General features: G+C 47.2%; 1 protein-coding gene across 1 annotated transcript in view; it reads left to right on the top strand.

Moving 5' to 3' along the window:
- Positions 1-24,892, top strand: part of COQ6 (coenzyme Q6, monooxygenase) — a 179,608-nt gene that overhangs the window by 32,961 nt on the left and 121,755 nt on the right. The window contains exon 3 of the mRNA XM_030214499.1: positions 5,775-5,833. Within this exon, the coding sequence (XP_030070359.1) occupies positions 5,775-5,833 (59 nt within the window). The remainder of the gene's footprint in view (positions 1-5,774; positions 5,834-24,892) is intronic.

The following is a 24,892-nucleotide window of genomic DNA, read 5'->3' as shown; positions in this document are numbered from 1 at the left end:
GGGCATTCCAAGCATCCACCACCCTCTCCGTGAAAAAATACTTCCCGACATCTTTTTTGAGTCTGCCCCCCTTCAATCTCATTTCATGTCCTCTTGTTCTACCACCTTCCCATCTCCGGAAAAGATTTTTTTGCGGATTAATACCTTTCAAGTATTTGAACATCTGTATCATATCACCCCTGTTCCTCCTTTCCTCCAGGGTATACATGTTCAGCTCAGCAAGTCTCTGCTCATACGTCTTGGAACGCAAATCCCATACCATTCTCGTAGCTTTTCTTTGCACCACTTCCATTTTTTTAACATCCTTCGCAAGGTACGGCCTCCAAAACTGAACACAATACTCCAGGTGGGGCCTCACCAATGACTTGTACAGGGGCATCAACACTTCCTTTCTTCTGCTGATCACACCTCTCTCTATACAGCCTAGCAACCTTCTTGCTACGGCCACCGCCTTGTCACACTGTTTCGTCGCCTTCAGATCCTCGGATACTATCACCCCAAGATCCCTCTCCCCCTCAGTACCTATCAGATTCTCATCGCCTAACACATAAGTCTCTCGTGGGTTTCTACTCCCTAAATGCATCACTTTGCATTTCTTCGCATTGAATTTTAATTGCCAAACCTTAGACCATTCTTCTAGCTTCCTCAGATCCCTTTTCATGCTTTCCACTCTCTCCCGGGTGTCCACTCTGTTGCAAATCTTAGTATCATCCGCAAATAGGCAAACTTTACCTTCTAACCCTTTGGCAATGTCACTCACAAATATATTGAACAGAATCGGCCCCAGCACCGATCCCTGAGGCACTCCACTACTCACCTTTCCCTCCTCCGAGCGAACTCCATTTACCACCACCCTCTGTCGTCTGTCTGTCAACCATTTCCTAATCCAGTTCACCACTTCGGGACCTATCTTCAGCCCATCTAGTTTATTTAAGAGCCTCCTGTGGGGAACCGTGTCAAAAGCTTTGCTAAAATCTAAGTAGATTACGTCTATAGCACGTCGATGATTCAATTCTCCAGTTACCCAATCAAAGAATTCAATGAGATTCGTTTGGCACAATTTACCTTTGGTAAAACCGTGTTATCTCGGATCTTGCAACTTATTGGCTTCTAGGAAATTCACTATCCTTTCCTTCAGCATCGCTGTGGGCCAGAAGGTCAGGTACGGACGGGGAGAGGGATCTTAGGGTGATAGTATGAGGATCTGAAGGTGACGAAACAGTGTGACAAGGCGGTGGCCATAGCTAGAAGGTTGCTAGGCTGTATAGAGAGAGGTGTGACCAGCAGAAGAAAGGGGGTGTTGATGCCCCTGTATAAGTCGTTGGTGAGGCCCCACCTGGAGCATTATGTTCAGTTTTGGAGGCCGTATCTTGCTAAGGATGTAAAAAGAATTGAAGCAGTGTAAAGAAAAGCTACAAAAATGGTATGGGATTTGCGTTACAAGACGTATGAGGAGAGACTTGCTGACCTGAACATGTATACCCTGGAGGAAAGGAGAAACAGGGGTGATATGATACAGACGTTCAAATATTTGAAAGGTATTAATCTGCAAACTAACCTTTTCCGGAGATGGGAAGGCGGTAGAACTAGAGGACATGAACTGAGATTCAAGGGGGGCAGACTCAAGAAAAATGTCAGGAAGTATTTTTTCACGGAGAGAGTGGTGGATGCTTGGAATGCCCTCACGCGGGAGTGGAGGAGTGGCCTAGTGGTTAGGGTGGTGGACTTTGATCCTGGGGAACCTGTCAGACTCTCCCCGCCTAACACATACGTCTCCCATGGATTTCTACTCCCTAAGGGCATCACGTTGCATTTCTTCGCATTGAATTTTAATTGCCAAACCTTAGACCATTCTTCAAGCTTCCTCAGATCCTTTTTCATGTTTTCCACTCCCTCCTGGGTGTCCACTCTTACAGATATTAGTATCATCCACAAATAGGCAAACTTTACCTTCTAACCCCTCGGCAATGTCACTCACTACTACTATTTAGCATTTCTATAGCGCTACAAGGCGTACGCAGCGCTGCACAAACATAGAAGAAAGACAGTCCCTGCTCAAAGAGCTTACAATCTAATAGACAAAAAATAAATAAAGTAAGCAAATCAAATCAATTAATGTGAACGGGAAGGAAGAGAGGAGGGTAGGTGGAGGCGAGTGGTTACGAGTCAAAAGCAATGTTAAAGAGGTGGGCTTTCAGTCTAGATTTAAAGGTGGCCAAGGATGGGGCAAGACGTAGGGGCTCAGGAAGTTTATTCCAGGCGTAGGGTGCAGCGAGACAGAAGGCGCGAAGTCTGGAGTTGGCAGTAGTGGAGAAGGGAACAGGTAAGAAGGATTTATCCATGGAGCGGAGTGCACGGGAAGGGGTGTAGGGAAGAACGAGTGTGGAGAGATACTGGGGAGCAGCAGAGTGAGTACATTTATAGGTTAGTAGAAGAAGTTTGAACAGGATACGAAAACGGATAGGGAGCCAGTGAAGGGTCTTGAGGAGAGGGGAAGTATGAGTAAAGCGACCCTGGCGGAAGACGAGACGGGCAGCAGAGTTTTGAACCGACTGGAGAGGAGAGAGGTGACTAAGTGGGAGGCCAGCAAGAAGCAGATTGCAGTAGTCTAAACGAGAGGTGACAAGGGTGTGGATGAGGGTTTTGGTAGAGTGCTCGGAAAGAAAGGGGCGGATTTTACGGATGTTATAAAGAAAGAAACGACAGGTCTTGGCAATCTGCTGGATATGAGCAGAGAAGGAGAGAGAAGAGTCAAAGATGACCCCAAATGTTCACAAATATATTGAACAGAATCGGCCCCAGCACCGATCCTTGAGGCACTCCACTACTCACCTTTCCCTCATCTGAGCGAATTCCATTAACCACCACCTTCTGGCGTCTGTCCGTCAACCAGTTCCTAATCCAGTTCACCACTTCGGGTCCTATCTTCAGCCCGTCCAGTTTATTTAAGAGCCTCCTGTGGGGAACCGTGTCAAAAGCTTTGCTGAAATGTAAGTAGATTGCGTCTATTGCTCTTCACTGGTTCAATTCTCTGGTCACCCAATCAAAGAACTCAATGAGATTCGTTTGGCACAATTTACCTTTGGTAAAACCATGTTGTCTCGGATCTTGCAACTTATTGGCTTCCAGGAAATTCACTATCCTTTCCTTCAACATCGCTTCCATTACTTTTCCAATAACTGAAGTGAGGCTTGCCGGCCTGTAGTTTCCAGCTTCTTCCCTATCACCACTTTTGTGAAGAGGGACCACATCCGCCGTTCTCCAATCCCTCGGAACCTCCCCCGTCTGCAAGGATTTATTAAACAAATCTTTAAGAGGCCCCGCTAGAACCTCTCTGAGCTCCCTCAATATCCTGGGGTGGATCCCGTCCGGTCCCGTGGCTCAAAGCCCACCTCTTCAATGTCGCTTTCGGCACCTAACCATTGTACCTCTACCCAAGAAATCTAGACTGCCCCAATTTTTGATTGACTGTACTCTCTGTCCTTTCGGCACCTAACCATTGTAACTCTACCTAAGAAATCTAGACTGCCCCAACTTTTTGATTGACTGTACTCTTTGTCCTTTTGTCCTTTAGATTGTAAGCTCCTTTGAGCAGGGACTGTTCTTCTTTGTTATTTGTACAGCGCTGCGTAACCCTGGTAGCGCTCTAGAAATGTTAGTAGTAGTAGATTTTCAAGTTGTTCATACACACTCTCTTCCATGAACGGTGCTATATCTACTCCATTCTCATTTGTACTTTTGCCAGTCAATCGCGGTCCTTCTCCAGGATTTTCTTCTGTGGAAGCAGAACAAAAGTACCTATTTAGCAAATTTGCTTTTTCTTCATCATTATCTACATAGCGCTTCGCAGTATCTTTTTGTCTCTCAATTCCCTTTTTAGTCATTCTCCTTTCATTAATATACCTGTGGAAATTTTTGTCACCCCTCCTTACATTTCTAGCCATTTGTTCTTCCGCTTGCGCTTTCGCCAGACATATCTCTCTCTTGGCTTCTTTCAGTTTCATCCGGTATTCCTCCCCATGTTCCTCTTGAGTTTTTCTGTATTTGTGGACCGCCAACTCTTTAGCCTTTATTTTCTCAGGCACTTGCTTGGAGAACCATATCGGTTTCCTTTTTCTCTTGCTTTTATTTACTTTCCTTACATAAAGGTTTGTGGCCCTATTTATAGCTGCTTTCAGCCTGGACCACTGTCCTTCCACTTCTTGTACGTCCTCCCAGCCCATCAGCTCCTTCCTCAGGTATTCCCCCATATTACTAAAGTCAGCATGCTTGAAATCCAGGACTTTGAGTTTTGAGTGGCCGCCCTCCACTCCAGCTGTCATATCAAACCAAACCGTTTGATGGTCACTGCTGTCCAGGTGGGCAGCCACTCAGACAAAATAACTTAAAAGTAATTTTGATATTGTTAGATCTGTATCAGTTTAATATTATTCCTAGAAAGTTGGGTACAGCAGTCTCATTTATGTTTACTCCTGGTGGCCACTTATACCCTGATTATAGCCAGTGCCGTTTTCAGCCAGGGTTAGGCCCCTGTGCGTTTAAGAAATGGGAGACTTTGGGGTTGGTCCACGGGGGCCAAATGTTTGAGGGATACCAAGTTATTAGATTTTGACATGGTGGGAACCTTCCAGATCCTTTCTCAACACTTCTATGCCTATAAGCAACTTAATTTGCTTTTTGAACTCCAGAGAGATTATAAGAAGTATGTGGGGAAAATACATTCTTAGAAGATCACAGCAATCTGTATATAAACTTATTAATAAACTGCAACACATGGATGGGTTAAAAACCAGTGCCCAACATGGCCACATTTCCTAACCTTTCTGTTCGTTATATAGAAAGATAGTGCACACTAACAGTAAATGTTAGAGACGCCCGTATATTCCTATGGACATCTCTAGCATTTAATTAGGCTACAAACGCTACAGCCTTTGTAAAAGGACCCCACAGAAACATGATGGCAGGTAAAGACCAAGTGACCCATCCATAGCATCCACTATGTCCTTCTCTCGTGCCTGTCCCACGCTTTCTTCAATTCAGACACCGTTTGAGCGATTGACAGATGCTGTATTCATGGTTTTTATATATATTTAGTTTGACATGTATTTATCATTGATACTACTATTTATGACTGACATATACTATTGTCATGTTTTGTATGTATTTGATTTGACTGTTTATCTGTATTAGCTTATTTATGATTTTACAGTAAATGCTAACATAACTTTATGGTACCATTTTATAGTGTACCTATTTATATTTTATTTGTATGTATGACATATAATTGTAGTAATTCTTTTTAAAAATTCTGTTTGCCCCTGATGCTGTTGTGGAGTGCAAAATCATGGCCATGTTGGCCTCTGGTTTTTAATCCATGTGTTGGAGTTAATTAATAAATTTTATGTACACATTGCTTTGTTTGGTGTGCTAGTTTGTTTCAATATCTGTTTCCTTGGTGTGTGTGTGTGTGTGTGTGTGGGGGGGGGGTTACAATTTGTTCAAGTTATGTGATAAAATATGTCCTTGTTGGCTGTTTTGACTCTACATGAGTTTGTATTGCTACTAGGTTAATAGACCTTAAAGATTTTTAAAGAAAAGAAAAAGACTGAAGATAATGGGACCTAATTCTTTTTGACATCTCCTGTATTAATACTCTCTTTATGGATGATTAATACAAGAATTCATTTCGTCAATAATGATTGCATATTTAGTGTTAGTAATACATTTCTGAACTCATTTAATTGTAGGATCTTTTATTTTATCCTTCTGTGTAGGGTTTGGTGCTTGGGACCACGTATGCAATATGAGAGTGAAACCCTTCAGAAGGATGCAGGTTTGCCTTTCAGTTAAATTTGTACTTATTCATGAGCCTTCTGTCAACAGCATTTTTTACAGAGACTGTTGCTCGCTCTTACTCCTCTTTGGAGTGTCTGCATGTCTTTTTTTTCTTTTCATTGGGGTATGAGTGTATCCGTGTTTTCATGAGCTGATGATGAGTGCATGGTATGCATAAAAATAAATTGTGCCCAATGCTGTAACCAAATCTTATGCAAATCATTTGTATGCCCCCCAAAAAAGGAAGAGCACTCCAGTTGTCATGGAAGTATCCCCCCACAGGTGTGCATTAGCAGCAGAATCAATATTTTGCACACAATTTCATCTGTACTTGAGGGACTATGTATGCATGTACATTATGCACTTGTGCATGTTTGGAATGCTATTCTGTGCATAAATTTGTTATGTGTACATGGGGTGGATCCTAAGGAGCTTAGCCGAGATTGGGTGGCAGAACCAGTGGTGGGAGGCGGGGATGGTGCTGGGCAGACTTATACTGTCTGTGCCAGAGCCGGTGGTGGGAGGCGGGGCTGGTGGTTGGGAGGCGGGGATAGTGCTGGGCAGACTTATACGGTCTGTGCCCTGAAAAGGACAGGTACAAATCAAGGTAAGGTATACACAAAAAGTAGCACATAGGGGTTTATCTTGTTGGGCAGACTGGATGGACCGTGCAGGTCTTTTTCTGCCATCATCTACTATGTTACTATAAATATTTATTGGTTTGATATCATCAAAGGGCCCAATATTGAAAAGGACTTAATGCCACCTGGGTAAGTCTCGCTGACTGGGGCCAAACAAACATTTTCAAAGATGATGTCTGGATAATGCTATTGAGAATCGCTACAGATCACCCACTCTTGCCCCGGGATTGGTATCATGGAATGTTGCTACTGATGGGTTTCTACCAGGTACTTGTGACCTGAATTGGCCACTGTTGGAAGCAGGATAATGGGCTAGATGGACCTGCATTATTGTAATCCACCAAGAACCTGGATTGTGCAGGTTTTATTTATTTATTTTATTGCATTTGTTTCCCACATTTTCCCACCTATTTGTGGGCTCAGTGTGGCTTACAATACATTGTAAATGATGGAAGTACAATTTGTTACAACTCAGTTATGGATTACATTGTGACAGTTATGTGAAGACAGAGTCAAGTATCATTAGGGAATAGGACAAAGGAAGAGAACAATGGAACAATGGAAAGAGACAACGGCAAACTGATAGGGTAATAGAACATTAGCAAGAGAACATTCGGTATAACATTTTTCTGTGAGTAAAGGTATAAATGTGATAAAATTACGGGGGATAAGAATTCAGAAGAGAATGTATTGGTGTATTTCTGAAACAGTGAGTGTGGGTTTCATGTGTTTTGATCCTTACAGTAAATTTTATCAAAGAGATAAGTCTTCAATAGTTTGCAGAAGTTGGTTAGTTCGTGGATTGTTTTCAAGTTGCGTGGTAGTGTATTCCAGAATTGCGTGCTTATGTAAGAAAAGGTTGATGCATGCAGCGCCTTGTATTTTAAGCCTTTGCAATTAGGGAAGTGGAGGTTAAGGAAAGTTCGAGATGATCTTTTAGCGTTTCTGGGAGGTAGGTCTATTAAGTCAGACATGTAGGCTGGGGCTTCACCGTGAATAATTTTGTGGACTAATGTGCAAACTTTAAAGGTGATGCGTTCCTTAAGTGGGAGCCAGTGTAGCTTCTCTCGTAAGGGTTTTGCACTTTCGTATTTTGGTTTTCCGAAGATGAGTCTGGCTGCTGTGTTCTGGGCTGTTTGAAGTTTCCTCAGTATTTGCTCTTTACAACCTGCGTATAATGAATTGCAGTAATCCAGATGGCTAAGTACGAGGGATTGCACTAGGTTGCGCACAGGCAGTAGAACATCTTTTTGGTTAATAAATGAGATATAGATATAGTAACATAACATAGTAGATGACGGCAGAAAAAGACCTGCACGGTCCATCCAGTCTGCCCAACAAGATAAACTCATATTGTGCTAGTTTTTGTGTATACCTTACCTTGATTTGTATCTGTCATTTTCAAGGCACAGACCGTATAATTCTGCCCATCACTATCCCTGCCTCCCAACCACCGGCTCTGGCACAGACCCTATATGTCTGCCCAGCACTATCCCCGCCTCCCAACCACCAGCCCCGCCTCCCACCACCAGCTCTGCCACCCAATCTCAGCTAAACTTCTGAGGATCCATTCCCACGGAACAGGATTCCTTTGTTTATCCCATACATGTTTGAATTCCGTTACGGTTTTCCTCTCCACCACTTCCCGTGGGAGAGCATTCCAAACAGCCACCACTCTCTCCATGAAAAAATACTTCCTGACATTTTTCTTGAGTCTGCCCCCCTTCAATCTCATTTCATGTCCTCTAGTTCTACCGCCTTCCCATCTACGGAAAAGGTTCGTTTGTGGATTAATACCTTTCAGATATTTGAACATCTGTATCATATCACCCCTGTTTCTCCTTTCCTCCAGGGTATACATGTTCAAGTCAGCAAGTCTCTTCTCATACGTCTTATAACGCAAATCCCATACCATTCTTGTAGCTTTTCTTTACACTGCTTCAATTCTTTTTACATCCTTAGCAAGATACGGCCTCCAGAACTGAACACAATACTCCAGGTGGGGCCTCACTAACGACTTATACAGGGGCATTAAAACCTCTTTTCTTCTGCTGGTCACTCCCCTCTCTATACAGCCTAGCAACCTTCTACTTACGTCCACCGCCTTGTCACACTGTTTTGTCACCTTCAGATCCTCAGATACTATCACCTCAAGATCCCTCTCCCCGTCGGTACCTATCAGACTCTCCCCGCCTAACACAGATGTCTCCCATGGATTTCTACTCCCTAAGTGCATCACTTTGCATTTCTTCGCATTGAATTTTAATTGCCAAACCTTAGACCATTCTTCTAGCTTCCGCAGATCCTTTTTCATATTTTCCACTCCCTCCCGGGTGTCCACTCTTACAAATCTTAGTATCATCCGCAAAAAGGCAAACTTTACCTTCTAACCCTTCAGCAATGTCATTCACAAATATATTGAACAGAATTGGCCCCAGCACCGATCCCTGAGGGACTCCACTACTCACCTTTCCCTCCTCCGAGCGAATTCCATTTACCACTGATTGATTGTTACATTTGTACCCCGCACTTTCCCACTCATGGCAGGCTCAATGCGGCTTACATGGGGCAATGGAGGGTTAAGTGACTTGCCCACAGTCACAAGGAGCTGCCTGTGCCGGGAATCGAACTCAGTTCCTCAGTTCCCCAGGACCAAAGTCCACCACCCTAACCACTAGGCCACTCCTCCACTCACCCTCCTCCACCACCCTCTGGCGTCTGTCCGTCAACCAGTTCCTAATCCAGTTCACCACTTCGGGTCCTACCTTCAGCCTGTCCAGTTTGTTCAAGAGCCTCCTGTGGGGAACCGTGTCAAAAGCTTTGCTGAAATCTAGGTAGATGATGTCTGTAGCACATTCCTGATTTAATTCTCCAGTCACCCAGTCAAAGAATTCAATGAGGTTCGTTTGGCACGATTTACCTTTGGTAAAACCATGTTGTCTCGGATCTTGCAACTTATTTTCTTCCAGGAAATTCACTCTCTCTTCCTTCAGCATCGCTTCCATTACTTTTCCAATAACTGAAGTGAGGCTTACCGGCCTGTAGTTTCCAGCTTCTTCCCTATCACCACTTTTGTGAAGAGGGACCACATCCGCTGTTCTCCAATCCCATGGAACCTCTCCCGTTTCCAATGATTTATTAAATCTTTAAGAGGATCCGCCAGAACCTCTCCTTCAATATCCTGGGGTGGATCCCGTCCGGTCCCACGGCTTTGTCCACCTTTAGATTTTCAAGTTGTTTATACACACTCTCTTCCGTGAACGGTGCTATATCTACTCCATTTTCATTTGTACTTTTGCCAGTCCATCATGGTCCTGGCAAATTTGCAAATTTAGCAGATCTCACCGTGACTTCTCTAATCTCATCTCTATTCCTCTACTCCCCTCCTCTTCTCTGCCCTTCTCTTGTGCCCTATGGAATGCCCGCTCTATCTGTAACAAACTCCCCTATATCCAGGACCTCTTTATCTCGCGTCACCTCCATCTGCTCGCCATAACAGAAACCTGGCTCTGCCCTGACGACTCTGCTTGAGTCGCAGCCCTCTGCCATGGTGGTTATCTTTTTTCACATACTCCTCGCCCTACTGGTCGCGGGGGCGGTGTTGGACTACTTCTCTCTCCCTCCTCCAGATTTCAACCCCTTCTTCCACCTCAATCTCACTGTTTTTCCTCCTTTGAAGTCCACTCTATCCGCCTTTTCTCTCCTCTGCCTCTTTGAATAGCGGTCATTTATCGTCCCCCTGATAAGTCCCTTTCATCCTTTCTCAGTGACTTTGATGCCTGGCTTGCCTTCTTCCATGATCCTTCCTCCCCCTCTCTCATCCTTGGTGACTAATATTCCTGCTAATGATCCTTCCAACTCTTATATCTCCAAGTTACTCGCTTTAACATCCTCCTTTAATCTCCAACTATGCTCCACCTCCCCCACTCATCAAAATGGTCACTGTCTTGATCTCATCTTCTCCTCCAACTGTTCACCCTCTAGTTTCCTTGCCTCTGATCTTCCCCTCTCTGATCACCATCTTATAACTTTCACACTTAAATCTCCTCCCTCCCAGTCCCGTCCTATTATATCTAATTTATCTAGGAATCTTCATGATATTGACCCTTCATCTCTATCCTCCCATGTTTCAAACCTCCTCTCTACTGTGGCACCATCCACATCTGTCAACGAGGCTGTTTCTTCTTACAACAATACTCTATCCTCTGCCTTAGACACTCTTGCACCTTTGATGACCCGCCCTATAAGGCGCACAAAACCCCAACCTTGGCTGACTTCTAATATCCGCTACCTATGTTCCTGTACCCGCTCCGCCGAACGCCTCTGGCGGAAATCTCGGGCCCTTGCTGATTTCCTACACTTTAAGTTCATGCTGACCTCCTTCCAATCTGCTCTTTTACGCGCCAAACAGGATTATTATATCCAACTGACCAACTCTCTTGGCTCTAACCCTCGACTTCTCTTCACCACATTGAACTCTCTCCTCAAGGTGCCCCCTCCCCCAACTCCCCCTTCATTATCTCCTCAGACCCTTGCTGAATTCTTTCACAACAAGATTCAAAAGATAAACCTTGAATTATCTACCTCGCCACCTCTCCCTCCACTAGTCCGTTCCCCTCTCTCTCCTTCCCCTCATTCTTTTTCCTCCTTTCCTGAAGTTACTATAGAGGAAACTACACTTCTCCTTTCTTCCTCAAAATGTACCACCTGTTCCTCTGATCCCATTCCCACCCACCTTCTTAATGCCATCTCACCTGCTCTTATTCCTTTTATCTGTCACATTCTCAACCTCTCACTTTCCACTGCAACTGTCCCTACTGCCTTTAAACATGCTGTGGTCACACCTCTCCTTAAGAAGCCTTCACTCGACCCTACTTGTCCCTCTAATTATCGACCCATCTCCCTCCTCCCTTTTCTCTCCAAATTACTTGAGCGTTCTGTTCACCGCCGCTGCCTTGATTTTCTCTCCTCACATGCTATTCTTGACCCACTACAATCTGGTTTTCGCCCTCACCACTCAACCGAAACTGCTCTTACTAAAGTCTCCAATGACCTATTACTGGCTAAATCCAGAGGTCAATATTCCATCCTCATTCTTCTTGATCTTTCCGCTGCTTTTGACACTGTTGATCACAGCATACTCCTCGATATCCTGTCCTCACTTGGATTCCAGGGCTCTGTCCTTTCCTGGTTCTCTTCCTACCTCTCCCTCCGCACCTTTAGTGTTCACTCTGGTGGATCCTCTTCTACTTCTATCCCTCTGCCTGTCGGCGTACCTCAGGGTTCTGTTCTTGGTCCCCTCCTCTTTTCTATCTACACTTCTTCCCTTGGTTCATTAATCTCATCCCATGGCTTTTCCTACCATCTCTATGCTGATGACTCCCAAATCTACCTTTCTACCCCTGATATCTCACCTTGCATCCAAACCAAAGTTTCAGCGTGCTTGTCTGACATTGCTATCTGGATGTCTCAACGCCACCTGAAATTAAACATGACCAAAACCGAACTTCTCATTTTTCCCCCCAAACCCACCTCCCCACTCCCCCCGTTTTCTATTTCTGTTGATGGTTCTCTCATTCTCCCTGTCTCCTCAGCTCGAAACCTTGGGGTCATCTTTGACTCTTCTCTCTCCTTCTCTGCTCACATCCAGCAGACCGCCAAGACCTGTCGTTTCTTTCTTTACAACATCCGTAAAATCCGCCCCTTTCTTTCCGAGCACTCTACCAAAACCCTCATCCACACCCTTGTCACCTCTCGTTTAGACTACTGCAATCTGCTTCTTGCTGGCCTCCCACTTAGTCACTTCTCCCCTCTCCAATCGGTTCAAAACTCTGCTGCCCGTCTCGTCTTCCGCCAGGGTCGCTTTACTCATACTACCCCTCTCCTCAAGACCCTTCACTGGCTCCCTATCCGTTTTCGCATCCTGTTCAAACTTCTTCTACTAACCTATAAATGTACTCACTCTGCTGCTCCCCAGTATCTCTCCACACTCGTCCTTCCTTACACCCCTTCCCGTGCACTCCGCTCCATGGATAAATCCTTCTTCCATATCATCAAGCTGATCAATCCATAGACTGGTGGGTTGTGTCCATCTACCAGCAGGTGGAGATAGAGAGCAAACTTTTGCCTCCCTATATGTGGTCATGTGCTGCCGGAAACTCCTCAGTATGTTCTCTATCTCAGCAGGTGGTGGTCACACACAGCAGCAGCAGCTCTGGCTAGGCCTCCAAGCCTAATTTTTAGGTTTTGTTGAGTGCCTGGGGTTGAGGGCTCTTTTGAGCAAGTGCAAACCTGGTGGTGCCAGGTCCCTCCTTTTCTCCCCCCTCCCGCTGGCTCCGTAAAAAAAAAAAAAAAAAAAAAAAAAAAAAAGAATTTTGAACGGCCTTAAAGGCGTTTATTTCGACGTTTATTTAAGCGTCTATTGCAGCTACTCACTGAGACACCAGGTCGTTACAACTCGGAGCGGACAGCAGGTAATTTTACCTTTTTATAGCGGGCGGGGGTTCCCCGATTCTTCTCCTCGTGGCACATGGCGGCGGAGGGCGAGGGCGCAAAGGGTCGCTCCCCGGGTCGCTTGAGCGCTTCTAGAGGGGATGCGGGGGTCTTAAAGCCTGATTCGCCCTTCTTGGGTGACAGTTTCGTGACCGATGAATGTTCCGGTCCTTCCTCCGGCGTGGCGGTTTTTCCCGCCATAAACGCCCATCCCCCGCTCCTCGCCTCCGCCATCTTGGCCGGCCACGCGGCTCGGCCGGCTTCTTCTTGGGCCGCCCTTGAGGTTGGAGACATTAATGCCATGAACGCCCTTAATTTGGGCGACGGCACAGAAGCGGCTAAAATAAGAGCCGTTCTTCCCGCGCGGCTCCTTCGCGGAGTTTCGCGCCGGACGCCATTTTGGATGCGCAGCATGTCTCTCCCCCGCTGTTGCGAGCGCCGGTTGAGAGCGCGCCTAGGGCTGTTGCCCAGGCTGCGGAAGTGCACGGTCTGGGGGGTTTCTCCCCCGAGTTTGTTTTGCTGTTGCATCAGGCCTTCCTCATGCACAACGCTGCCCCCGCTCCCTCGTCTGGTAAAGAGGTTGAGGTTCCCAGAGGTAAACGCCCTCGGGTTGATTCTCAGGCCTTGGAGGAATTTGTCTCCTCCGATGTAGATGAGGGCAGCGTGTCTGAGGTCTCCCAACGGTCCTTTGCGGATTCCTTGGAGGAGACGGATCCCCGCTCGGATGGAGCGGATGACCCCTCTGCAGCGCGGCTTTTTCGCCCAGAGGATTTGCCCAACCTGTTGTTACAGGCCATGGACACTTTGAAGATATCCTCTCCGGAGGACGTCTCTCCCTCAGCCCCTGTTGGCTCTGCCATTATGCTGGGGACTAAGCGCCCGCCTAGAACCTTCCACGTGCATGATGCCATGCACACCTTAATTTCGGCTCAATGGGATGTCCCAGAAGCGAGCCTTAAAGTGGCTAGGGCTATGTCCCGCCTCTATCCTTTGGCTGTGAGTGAACGTGAGGCCTATCTGTGGCCTACCGTGGATTCTTTAATCACTGCGGTGACTAAGAAAACGGCTTTGCCGGTGGAAGGTGGCACGGCCCTGAAGGACGCCCAAGACAGGAGATTGGAGGCGGCCTTAAGGTCGTCCTTTGAGGCGGCTGCTTTAAGTTTGCAGGCCTCAGTGTGCGGCTCCTACGTGGCCAGGGCGTGCCTTACTATGGTGCAGCGGGCTTCCCCCTCGGACCATTCCTTGAGGGCTGATTGGCCAGCCCTGGAATCGGGCTTAGCCTATTTGGCAGACTTGCTGTATGATGTCTTGAGAGCCTCAGCTAAAGGCATGGCTCAGACAGTCTCTGCGCGGCGGTGGCTTTGGCTGAAACATTGGTCTGCTGACCATGCCTCTAAATCCCGCCTGGCTAAATTGCCTTTTAAAGGCAAGCTGCTCTTTGGGGTCGAGCTGGACAAATCGTGACCGATCTCGGCACGTCTAAGGGCAAGAAGTTACCGGAGGTCAGGGCTAGGGCTAGTGCTCGTCCCGGTACCTCCAGAGGACGGTTTCAGGAAGCCCGTCGGTACCGCCCGGGCAGGTCGGGTGTTTCTGCCCCCTCTTCCTTTAAGAGGAATTTCTCCCCCAAGCAGCATTCCTTTCGCAGAGACCGCCGTCCCGGAGGTGCTCCCTCCGGTCCTCCCCCAGGGTCTCGTACCCAATGACGGGGTCTTGGTCCACGCCCCAGTACAGATTGGAGGACGGCTGTCCTCGTTTCTGGGCGAGTGGACCACAATAACTTCAGACGCTTGGGTGCTGGAAGTCATCAGAGACGGCTACAAGCTAGAGTTCTGCCGACCCTTAAGAGACGGGTTTGTACTCTCTCCCTGCAAGTCTCCGGTCAAAGCTGTGGCAGTGCAACAGACTTTGGACAATCTGATCCGCCTGGGTGCGGTCGTTCCGGTGCCAGAAAGTCAGCTTGGCAAGGGGCGTTACTCCATTTACTTTGTGGTACCAAAGAAAGGAGGTTCTGTTCGGCCTATCCTCGACCTCAAAGGGGTCAATCGGGCCTTGAAAGTGCGGCACTTTCGCATGGAGACTCTCCGCTCTGTTATAGCGGCAGTGAAGGCAGGGGAGTACCTGGCATCCTTGGACATCAAGGAAGCGTACCTGCATATTCCCATCTGGCCTCCTCATCAACGCTTTCTGCGTTTTGCAGTCCTGGGACGACACTTCCAGTTCAGAGCCCTCCCTTTCGGGTTGGCTACTGCTCCGCGGACCTTTTCCAAAGTAATGGTGGTCATAGCGGCCTTCCTGCGAAAGGAAGGAGTACAAGTCCATCCTTATCTGGACGACTGGTTGATCCGAGCCCCCTCTTATGCAGAGTGCGGCAAAGCTGTGGACCGGGTAGTTGCTCTTTTGAGCTCCCTGGGATGGATCATCAACTGGGAGAAGAGCCAGCTGCGTCCGACTCAGTCCCTGGAGTATCTGGGAGTTCGATTCGACACCCAAGTGGGCAGAGTGTTCCTGCCAGACAATCGGATTGTCAAGCTTCAGGCTCAGGTGGACCAGTTCCTAGTAGCCTCTCCTCTTCGGGCTTGGGACTATGTGCAGCTGTTGGGCTCTATGACGGCCACGATGGAAGTAGTGCCCTGGGCCAGGGCTCATATGAGACCACTTCAACACTCTCTGCTGCAGCGCTGGACTCCGACGTCGGAGGATTATGCGGTGCGTCTTCCCTTGGATCCAGCAGTGCGCAAGGCGCTGAGCTGGTGGATGCAGACAGACAAGTTGTCTGCGGGAATGCCTCTGGTGACCCCAGAGTGGATTGTCGTCACGACGGACGCCTCGTTGTCGGGCTGGGGAGCCCACTGCTTGGGAAGGACAGCGCAGGGGCTCTGGTCTCCTGCAGAGGCGAAGTGGTCTATCAACCTCCTGGAACTCAGAGCCATTCGGTTGGCGCTTTTGGAGTTCATCCCGGTACTGGTGCTGAAGCCTGTACGGGTACTGTCGGACAATGCCACGGCTGTGGCCTATGTCAACCGCCAGGGAGGTACCAAGAGCGCCCCTCTAGCCAAGGAGGCTATGAGTCTATGCCAGTGGGCGGAAGCGAACCTGGACCAGCTGTCAGCGGCCCACATTGCCGGAGTCATGAATGTCAAGGCGGACTTTCTCAGTCGCCATACCTTGGAGCCCGGAGAGTGGCAGCTATCTGCTCAGGCGTTCTTGGACATCACGAAGCGCTGGGGCCGGCCGAGCCTAGATCTGATGGCGTCATCGGCCAATTGCCAAGTGCCGCGCTTCTTCAGCAGAGGACGGGACCCTCGATCCCTGGGAGTAGATGCTCTTCTCCAACAATGGCCGACACAAGAGCTTCTCTATGTGTTCCCGCCCTGGCCCATGTTGGGCAGGGTGCTAGACCGGGTGGCAAAGCATCCCGGCAGGATAATCCTGGTGGGTCCGGATTGGCCCAGACGTCCCTGGTATGCGGACTTGATCAGGCTCTCAGTCGACGATCCTCTGCGGCTGCCAGTGGAGCAGGGCCTGTTACATCAGGGTCCCGTGGTGATGGAGGATCCCTCCCCCTTTGGTCTTACGGCCTGGCTATTGAGCGGCAGCGTCTGAGGAAGAAGGGCTTCTCAGACAAGGTCATCGCCACTATGCTGAGAGCGAGGAAACGCTCTACTTCTACTGCTTACGCCAGGGTTTGGCGTATCTTTGCAGCGTGGTGTGAAGCAGGCTCTCTTTCTCCTTTCACTGCTCCAATTTCTTCAGTGTTGGCGTTCCTGCAAGAAGGTCTGGACAAAGGCCTGTCGCTCAGTTCCCTTAAGGTCCAGGTAGCGGCTCTGGCTTGCTTCAGGGGCCGCCTGAAGGGTGCTTCCCTGGCTTCGCAGCCAGATGTGGTGCGCTTTCTCAAGGGAGTTAATCACCTGCGCCCTCCTCTGCACTCAGTGGTGCCTGCGTGGAATCTCAACCTGGTGCTAAGAGCATTGCAGAAGCCGCCGTTTGAACCCTTGTCGAGGGCATCTCTGAAAGACCTGACGTTGAAAGCAGTCTTTTTGGTGGCTATCACTTCAGCCAGAAGAGTTTCCGAGCTCCAGGCGCTCTCATGTCGAGAGCCTTTTCTGCAGTTCACTGAGGCAGGAGTGACTATTCGCACAGTGCCTTCCTTTCTGCCCAAGATTGTTTCTCGCTTCCATGTGAATCAGCAGCTCTGTCTCCCTTCCTTTCGTAGGGAGGACTACCCAGAGGAGTACTCTGCTCTTAAATATCTGGATGTGAGACGAGTCATCATCAGATACTTGGAAGTGACCAATGATTTCCGGAAATCGGATCATCTGTTTGTCCTGTTTACAGGTCCTCGTAGGGGTCTGCAGGCTGCTAAGCCTACAGTGGCAAGATGGGTCAAGGAAGCCATTGCAGCGGCTTATGTGGCCGCGGGGAAGGTGCCGCCTATCCAGCTGAAGGCTCACTCCACAAGAGCTCAGGCGGCCTCGATGGCAGAGGCCGGTTCCGTCTCCTTGGAAGAGATATGCAAGGCGGCAACTTGGGCTTCGGCCCATACATTCTCCAAGCATTACCGCTTGACTGTGGCTGCTCGGGCGGAGGCCCGGTTTGGAGCTTCAGTGTTGCGGTCAGGGATTTCTATGTCCCGCCCTGGGTGAGTACTGCTTCGGTACATCCCACCAGTCTATGGATTGATCAGCTTGATGATATGGAAGGTAAAATTATGTATAATCATACCTGATAATTTTCTTTCCATTAATCATAGCTGATCAATCCATAGCCCCTCCCAGATTTCTGTACTGTTTTTGTTCTGGTTGCATTTCAGGTTCAAGTTTAGTCTTCAGTTACTTCAGAAAGACTTCGTGTTCAAGTTTTTTCACTTGGATTCTTCAAGAGTTAAGACGAGTTTGTGTTACAGTGAGCTGCTGCATTCCTCTCCCCTCCGTTTTACGGGGCTGGATTGAGATTTAAATTCTGCCGGCACTCCCTCCCGCTTCGTGCGGCTGTAGGGCAGCTTTGTACCCCTCCCGCTTCGGCGGTGTTCGGGTCAGTCAGCTCCTCCCGCGGTTGCGGTTGCAGGATAAGCCAGATCCCCCCGCATCGGCGGGTGTGGTGTCCCTCCCCCGCTCCGCGGGGATGAGCTGGACGGATTCCCCTCCCCCACTTGTGTGGGGATGAGCTGGGTTAATTCCCCTCCCCCGTTTCGGCGGTGGTGAGCTGGGCAGAGTGTCCCTTCGTGGGTGTAATTCTCTAAGTGCTGAGTCCTGCGGATGGAGCTTTGATATCGACATACTGAGGAGTTTCCGGCAGCACATGACCACATATAGGGAGGCAAAAGTTTGCTCTCTATCTCCACCTGCTGGTAGATGGACACAACCCACCAGTCTATGGATTGATCAGCTATGATTAATGGAAAGAAAATTATCAGGTATGATTATACATAATTTTACCTTATCTGTTCCCTTCTCCACTACTGCCAACTCCAGACTTCGCGCCTTCTGTCTCGCTGCACCCTACGCCTGGAATAAACTTCCTGAGCCCCTACGTCTTGCCCCTTCCTTGGCCACCTTTAAATCTAGACTGAAAGCCCACCTCTTTAACATTGCTTTTGACTCGTAACCACCTGCCTCCACCTACCCTCCTCCTTCCTGTACACAATAATTGATTTGATTTGCTTACTTTATTTTTTGTCTATTAGATTGTAAGCTCTTTGAGCAGAGACTGTCTTTCTTCTATGTTTGTGCAGCGCTGCGTATGCCTTGTAGCGCTATAGAAATGCTAAATAGTAGTAGTAGTAGTAAATTTGCTTTTTCTTCATCATTATCTACATAGTGGTTCGCAGCATCTTTCAGTCTCACAATTCCCTTATTTGTCTTCCTCCTCTTTCACTAATATACCTGAAGAAATTTTTGTCACCCTTCCTTACATTTCTAGCCATTTTTTCTTCCGCTCTGCTTTCGCCAGACGTATCTCTCTCTTGGCTTCTTTCAGTTTCCTCCGGTATTCCTCTCCGTGTTCGGCTTCTTGAGTTTTTGTGTGTTTCAGGAATGCCAACTCTTTAGCCTTTATTTTCTCGGCCACTTGCTTGGAGAACCATATCGGTTTCCTTTTTCTCTTGCTTTTATTTACTCTCCTTACATAAATGCTTGTGGCTCTATGTATAGCTTCTTTCAGCCTGGACCACTGTCCTTCCACTTCTTGTTCGTTCTCCCAGCCCATCAGCTCCTTCCTCAGGTATTCCCCCATTTTACTAAAATCAGCACGCTTGAAATCTAAGACTTCGAGTTTTGAGTGGCCGCCCTCCACTTCAGCTGTCATATTGAACCAAACGGTTTGATGGTCACTACCGCCCAGGTGGGCACCCACTCGGACATTTGATACACTATCCCCATTTGTGAGCACCAGGTCCAGCGTCGCTCCCTCCCTCGTGGGTTCCTTCACCATTTGTCTGAGCAGAGCACTTTGAAAAGCATCCACTATCTCTCTACTTCTTTCCGATTCCGCAGACTAAAAAATGAGCTTGCGGAGCTACTGCTAGTGATATGCAACTTATCCTTAAAATCGAGCGTGGTACCGGAAGATTGGAGGGTGGCCAATGTAACGCTGATTTTTAAAAAAGGCTCCAGGGGAGATCCGGGAAATTATAGACCGGTGAGTCTGACGTTAGTGCTGGGGAAAATGGTAGAGGCTATTATTAAAAACAAAATTACAGAGCACATCCGAGGACATGGATTACTGAGACCGAGTCAGCACGGCTTTTGTGTGGGGAAATCCTGCCTGACCAATTTACTTCAATTCTTTGAAGGAGTAAACAAACATGTGGACAAAGGGGAACCGGTTGATATTGTGTATCTGGATTTTCAAAAGGCGTTTGACAAGGTACCTCATGAAAGGCTACAGAGGAAATTGGAGGGTCATGGGATAGGAGGAAATGTCTTATTGTGGATTAAAAACTGGTTGAAGGATAGGAAACAGAGAGTGGGGTTAAATGGGCAGTATTCACAATGGAGAAGGGTAGTTAGTGGGGTTCCTCAGGGGTCTGTGCTAGGACCGCTGCTTTTTAATATATTTATAAATGATTTAGAGATGGGAGTAACTAGCGAGGTAATTAAATTTGCTGATGACACAAAGTTATTCAAAGTTGTTAAATCGCGACAGGATTGTGAAAAATTACAAGAGGACCTTATGAGACTGGGAGACTGGGCGGCTAAATGGCAGATGACGTTTAATGTAAGCAAGTGCAAGGTGATGCATGTGGGAAAAAAGAACCCGAATTATAGCTACGTCATGCAAGGTTCCACGTTAGGAGTTATGGACCAAGAAAGGGATCTGGGTGTCGTCATCGATAATACACTGAAACCTTCTGCTCAGTGTGCTGCTGCGGCTAGGAAAGCGAATAGAATGTTGGGTATTATTAGGAAAGGTATGGAAAACAGGTGTGAGGATGTTATAATGCCGTTGTATCGCTCCATGGTGCGACCGCACCTTGAGTATTGTGTTCAATTCTGGTCGCCGCATCTCAAGAAAGATATAGTAGAATTGGAAAAGGTGCAGTGAAGAGCAACTAAAATGATAGCGGGGATGGGACGACTTCCCTATGAAGAAAGATTAAAGAGGCTAGGGCTATTCGGCTTGGAGAAGAGATGGCTGAGGGGAGACATGAAAGAGGTATATAAAATGAGTGGAGTGGAACAGGTGGATGTGAAGAGTCTGTTCACGCTTTCCAAAAATACTAGGACTAGGGGGAATGCGATGAAACTACAGTGTAGTAAATTTAAAACAAATCGGAGAAAATGTTTCTTCACCCAACGTATAATTAAACTCTGGAATTCGTTGCCGGAGAAAGTGGTGAAGGCGGTTAGCTTAGCAGAGTTTAAAAAGGGGTTGGACGGTTTCCTAAAGGACAAGTCCATAAACCGCTACTAAATGGACTTGAGAAAAATCCACAATTCCAGGAATAACATGTATACTACTACTACTAATGTTTGTACGTTTGGGAAGCTTGCCAGGTGCCCTTGGCCTGGATTGGCCGCTGTCGTGGACAGGATGCTGGGCTCGATGGACCCTTGGTCTTTCCCAGTATGGCATTACTTATGTACTTATGATGGAACCTTCCAATCTACATCTGGCAGATTGAAATCTCCCATCAACAGAACCTCTCTCTCCTTTCCCAATTTTTGAATATCTGCGATCAGATCTTTATCTAGTTCCTCTAATTGTGTTGGGGGTCTATAGACAACACCCACGTGGACAGAGTTCTATCCTCTCTTTTTAAGGTGATCCATATCACTTCTTCCTTTCCCCAGGTCCCTGTCATTTCAGTCGCCGTGATATCATTCCTCACATACAGAGCTACTCCTCCACCTTTACGACCCTCTCTATCCTTCCTAAAAAGATTATAGCCTGGTATGTTTTTTTTTTTTTTTTGTTACATTTGTACCCCGCGCTTTCCCACTCATGGCAGGCTCAATGCGGCTTACATGGGGCAATGGAGGGGTTAAGTGACTTGCCCAGAGTCACAAGGAGCTGCCTGTGCCTGAAGTGAGAATTGAACTCAGTTCCTCAGTTGCATCCCATTCATGGGAATCATTGAGCCACGTCTCTGTGATTGCAACAACATCCAAGTCTGCCTCCAACATCAGGGCCTGAAGGTCATGAACTTTATTGCTTAGACTGCGAGCATTTGTGGTCATCGCTTTCCATCTACATTTCCTGGTATGCGTTTCAACATTAGTGATTTGGGGGTTTCTTTTCTCTTTGGGTACCTTCATATCCTTTTGTTCCACTTTCATTGCTTTTTCTTCGGCTTCCGTTCTGTTTTCAAGAACATCACAGTGCTGTAATGGAGCAAAAGAATATTGTAGGGGCAACACTTGTGAGGGCGGATGCTTTATTGTCACATAACGAAGTCTGCCTGAACCTACCGTGATCCATCTATTCTTAGGTGGTTTTATCCTTTGTGGTAGTGGTGATAATTTGGTATGATTCTGTGCAGTATGATATTGTGCGGGCCTAGATGCTGCTTTAAGTGCATCTAGTTCCTGTTTTACTTTACTGAGCTCGTGTTTTAATCTAGTGAGTTGCAGACAGATAGGACAAGCCTTAAGTCTACAGATAATTGGTCTTGAAACTAAAGCACCACAATTATTACAGAGAATAAAAGTCATCCTGATTGGTTGAAATGGGTATGAACAGGTGTACTATGATGGAGTTACCAGTCTGGAAGACTGCCTGTGTGTGACCGAGGAGTAAAGCCAACAAGTTTTCACTTTATATATGTCTGGAAAACCCTGGGGTGGGTGGGATTATTGCTCCCAGTGAGTCAGCCAAGTGCTGTGTTAAAAAGTTCTCTAGGTATGACCAGAACTGGTACAGTCTGATCAAGAATTTCCAATTGATTTAGGTTTCAAATTGCACTATAATACAACTAGGACTGGTAGAGCCTTTCCTCAAAGTTAGAATGGTACAGGACCAGAAGCAGTTATAAAGCCTATTCTCTATCAGAGCTAGGCAGGAAAGGAAAGAGAGTAGATCTATGGGTATAGTTGATTAACAATGATTTTTTGATTATCCTGCCAATATGTTACTGCCAACAGCGAGAGAAGCTTGATGAACAACTTTAAGGAAGAGAAGGTAAAATGGTAATCCTATGTGATATATAGTGAGAATAGCAGCCTATGGATATGTTAACAGAGGTCCTTATTATCTAGAGCAGTAATCCTTAGCTAGTGAGTTGAAGACTGGGGATTCCTGTGATAGAGGGGTTTTCTTTTCAGAGACAGTTGTAATTTGGGTGGAGTTAATTTGTGATAAGTAGTTTATTTGGGAAAGTTATTTATGAAGTGTCAGTCTTGGGGTGGGTGGGCTTAAGCTTAAGACCTTTGGAATGTGTTTGCTGCAACCTATCTGTAGAGTTGCATTTAAATGTACCAGAAGAAATGTCCAAGTCCACAGCTCTAAGGATTGGGACAAGCAAATCACAATTTTAGCAGAGTAGATAAAAACAGGTTTTTTTGGAAAGATATAAATGCAGAATTAAAGCCAGAGCAATTCTTATCTGTGAGTGTCCTTTAGGCAGGAGTAAAGAAAAGACCTTGTGGGTTAAATACACCTCCTTCAAAAGAAGCTATCAGCCACACCTGAGCCTACAGATTGTCTTTTACAAAGCCAGATGGGGGGAGGGCTCAGCACACTTTTAGGAAGCAAACAAAAGAGATCTAATTCTTTTGGTAGTTATTATATCTAGTTTTCAGATTAAACAGATATCAAACCAGTTTAAAACACGGCAAGCAAATCATAATATTAGCAGAGTAGATATAGTTTAGGGCTATTCATTTAACACATTTAAATCAATTAATGTGTTAAAATTTTAACTTGCGCTAATAATTTTAGCTCGATTAATCGCGTCATGCTGCTCTCTCCTACGGTTGCTCCCCTCCCTCCCCGGTACTCCTGCAGCTTGTTCTCTCCTGCCACCCCACTCTCTGGCATCTCATCCCGCTCGCCTGCCACCCTCTGAACTTGCCTTGTACACATGGCGGCATTAAGCACATGCTTCTCCACTCCTCTTAGTAACCAGAGCCCTCCCTCTCTAGCGTTCTGCCTTCTCTGATGAAACTTCCTGTTTCCTGCTGCAGGAGTCAGACACTAGAGAGGGAGGGCTCCGGTTACAGAGAGGAGTGGAGCAGCATGTGCTTAATGCCGCCATGTGTACAAGGCAAGTTCGGAGGGTGGTGAGCAGTGGGGGTGGGATGAGATGCTAGAGAGCGCTGTGGTAGCAGAGAAAAAGCGGCAGACAGAAGAGAACAAGCTGCAGGGAGGGAAGGGGTAGCGGTAGGAGAGAAAAATATATGCAGGAGGGAGGAAGAGTCTGAGAGTCACAGGGTGGTAGAAAAGAAAAGGCTGCTGGTGGTGGTGGTGGTGGTGGTGGGGGGGGGGGGGGGGGGGGGTTAGGAGAGAGTGTGGGGCAGCTGGAAAGAAAAAACTGCAGGAGATCCCAGGGGATGGGGAAATGAGATTGTGCCAATAGAGAGGAAGGGAAGGAATGAGATGAGATGCTGCCTATAGAGAGGAAGGGAAAGAGAAGAGAGGAGATGGTGCCCATGGAGGGGAGGGAAGGAGATACTGAAGGAGAGAGGAGATGGTGCCCACGGAGGGGAGGGAAGGAGATACTGAAGGAGAGAGGAGATGGTGCCCACGGAGGGGAGGGAAGGAGATACTGAAGGAGAGAGGAGATGGTGCCCACGGAGGGGAGGGAAGGAGATACTGAAGGAGAGAGGAGATGGTGCCCACGGAGGGGAGGGAAGGAGATACTGAAGGAGAGAGGAGATGGTGCCCACGGAGGGGAGGGAAGGAGATACTGAAGGACAGAGGAGATGGTGCCCACGGAGGGGAGGGAAGGAGATACTGAAGGACAGAGGAGATGGTGCCCATGGATGAAGGGAAAGGAAAAGGATAGAAACAAGACAGATATATGAAAGAAGAAAAATGGCAGAAAGTTGAATGTGAAAGATGTTCTAGGGGAAGAAGTGAAGAAGAGAGGAGGAGAGAAAAGAAATAGTGAGGCGAGACGAGGCCCTGAAAATAGAGTTCAGAGCACAGACAGAGGAACAGAACCAGAGACAGGAAATAAGATGATTAGAAAATCACTAGACAACAAAGGTAAGAGAAATGTTTTTATTTTCAGTTTTGAAAATTTATATCTGCAGTCTATATTTTACATTATACATGTAAAAATGTGAGAGGGACACTTTATGCGATTAATCATGTGATTAGAAATTTTAATTGGTGAACAGCCCTAATATAAATATATACTTTACCAGTAGGCCGGGCCGAACTAACCCTATGTTGAGTCCTAGGCAAACATACATTTGTGAGCTTCCAGATGTTCTCTTTAAGCAACTTTAGCATTGGAGTCCTCCACCAGCATTCACTGGCAG

This window comes from Microcaecilia unicolor, chromosome 9 (assembly GCF_901765095.1).
Source record: "Microcaecilia unicolor chromosome 9, aMicUni1.1, whole genome shotgun sequence".
Lineage (NCBI taxonomy): Eukaryota > Metazoa > Chordata > Amphibia > Gymnophiona > Siphonopidae > Microcaecilia > Microcaecilia unicolor.
The sequence above is the reverse complement of the archived record's forward strand: the minus strand, read 5'-3'. Positions and strand labels throughout refer to the sequence as shown.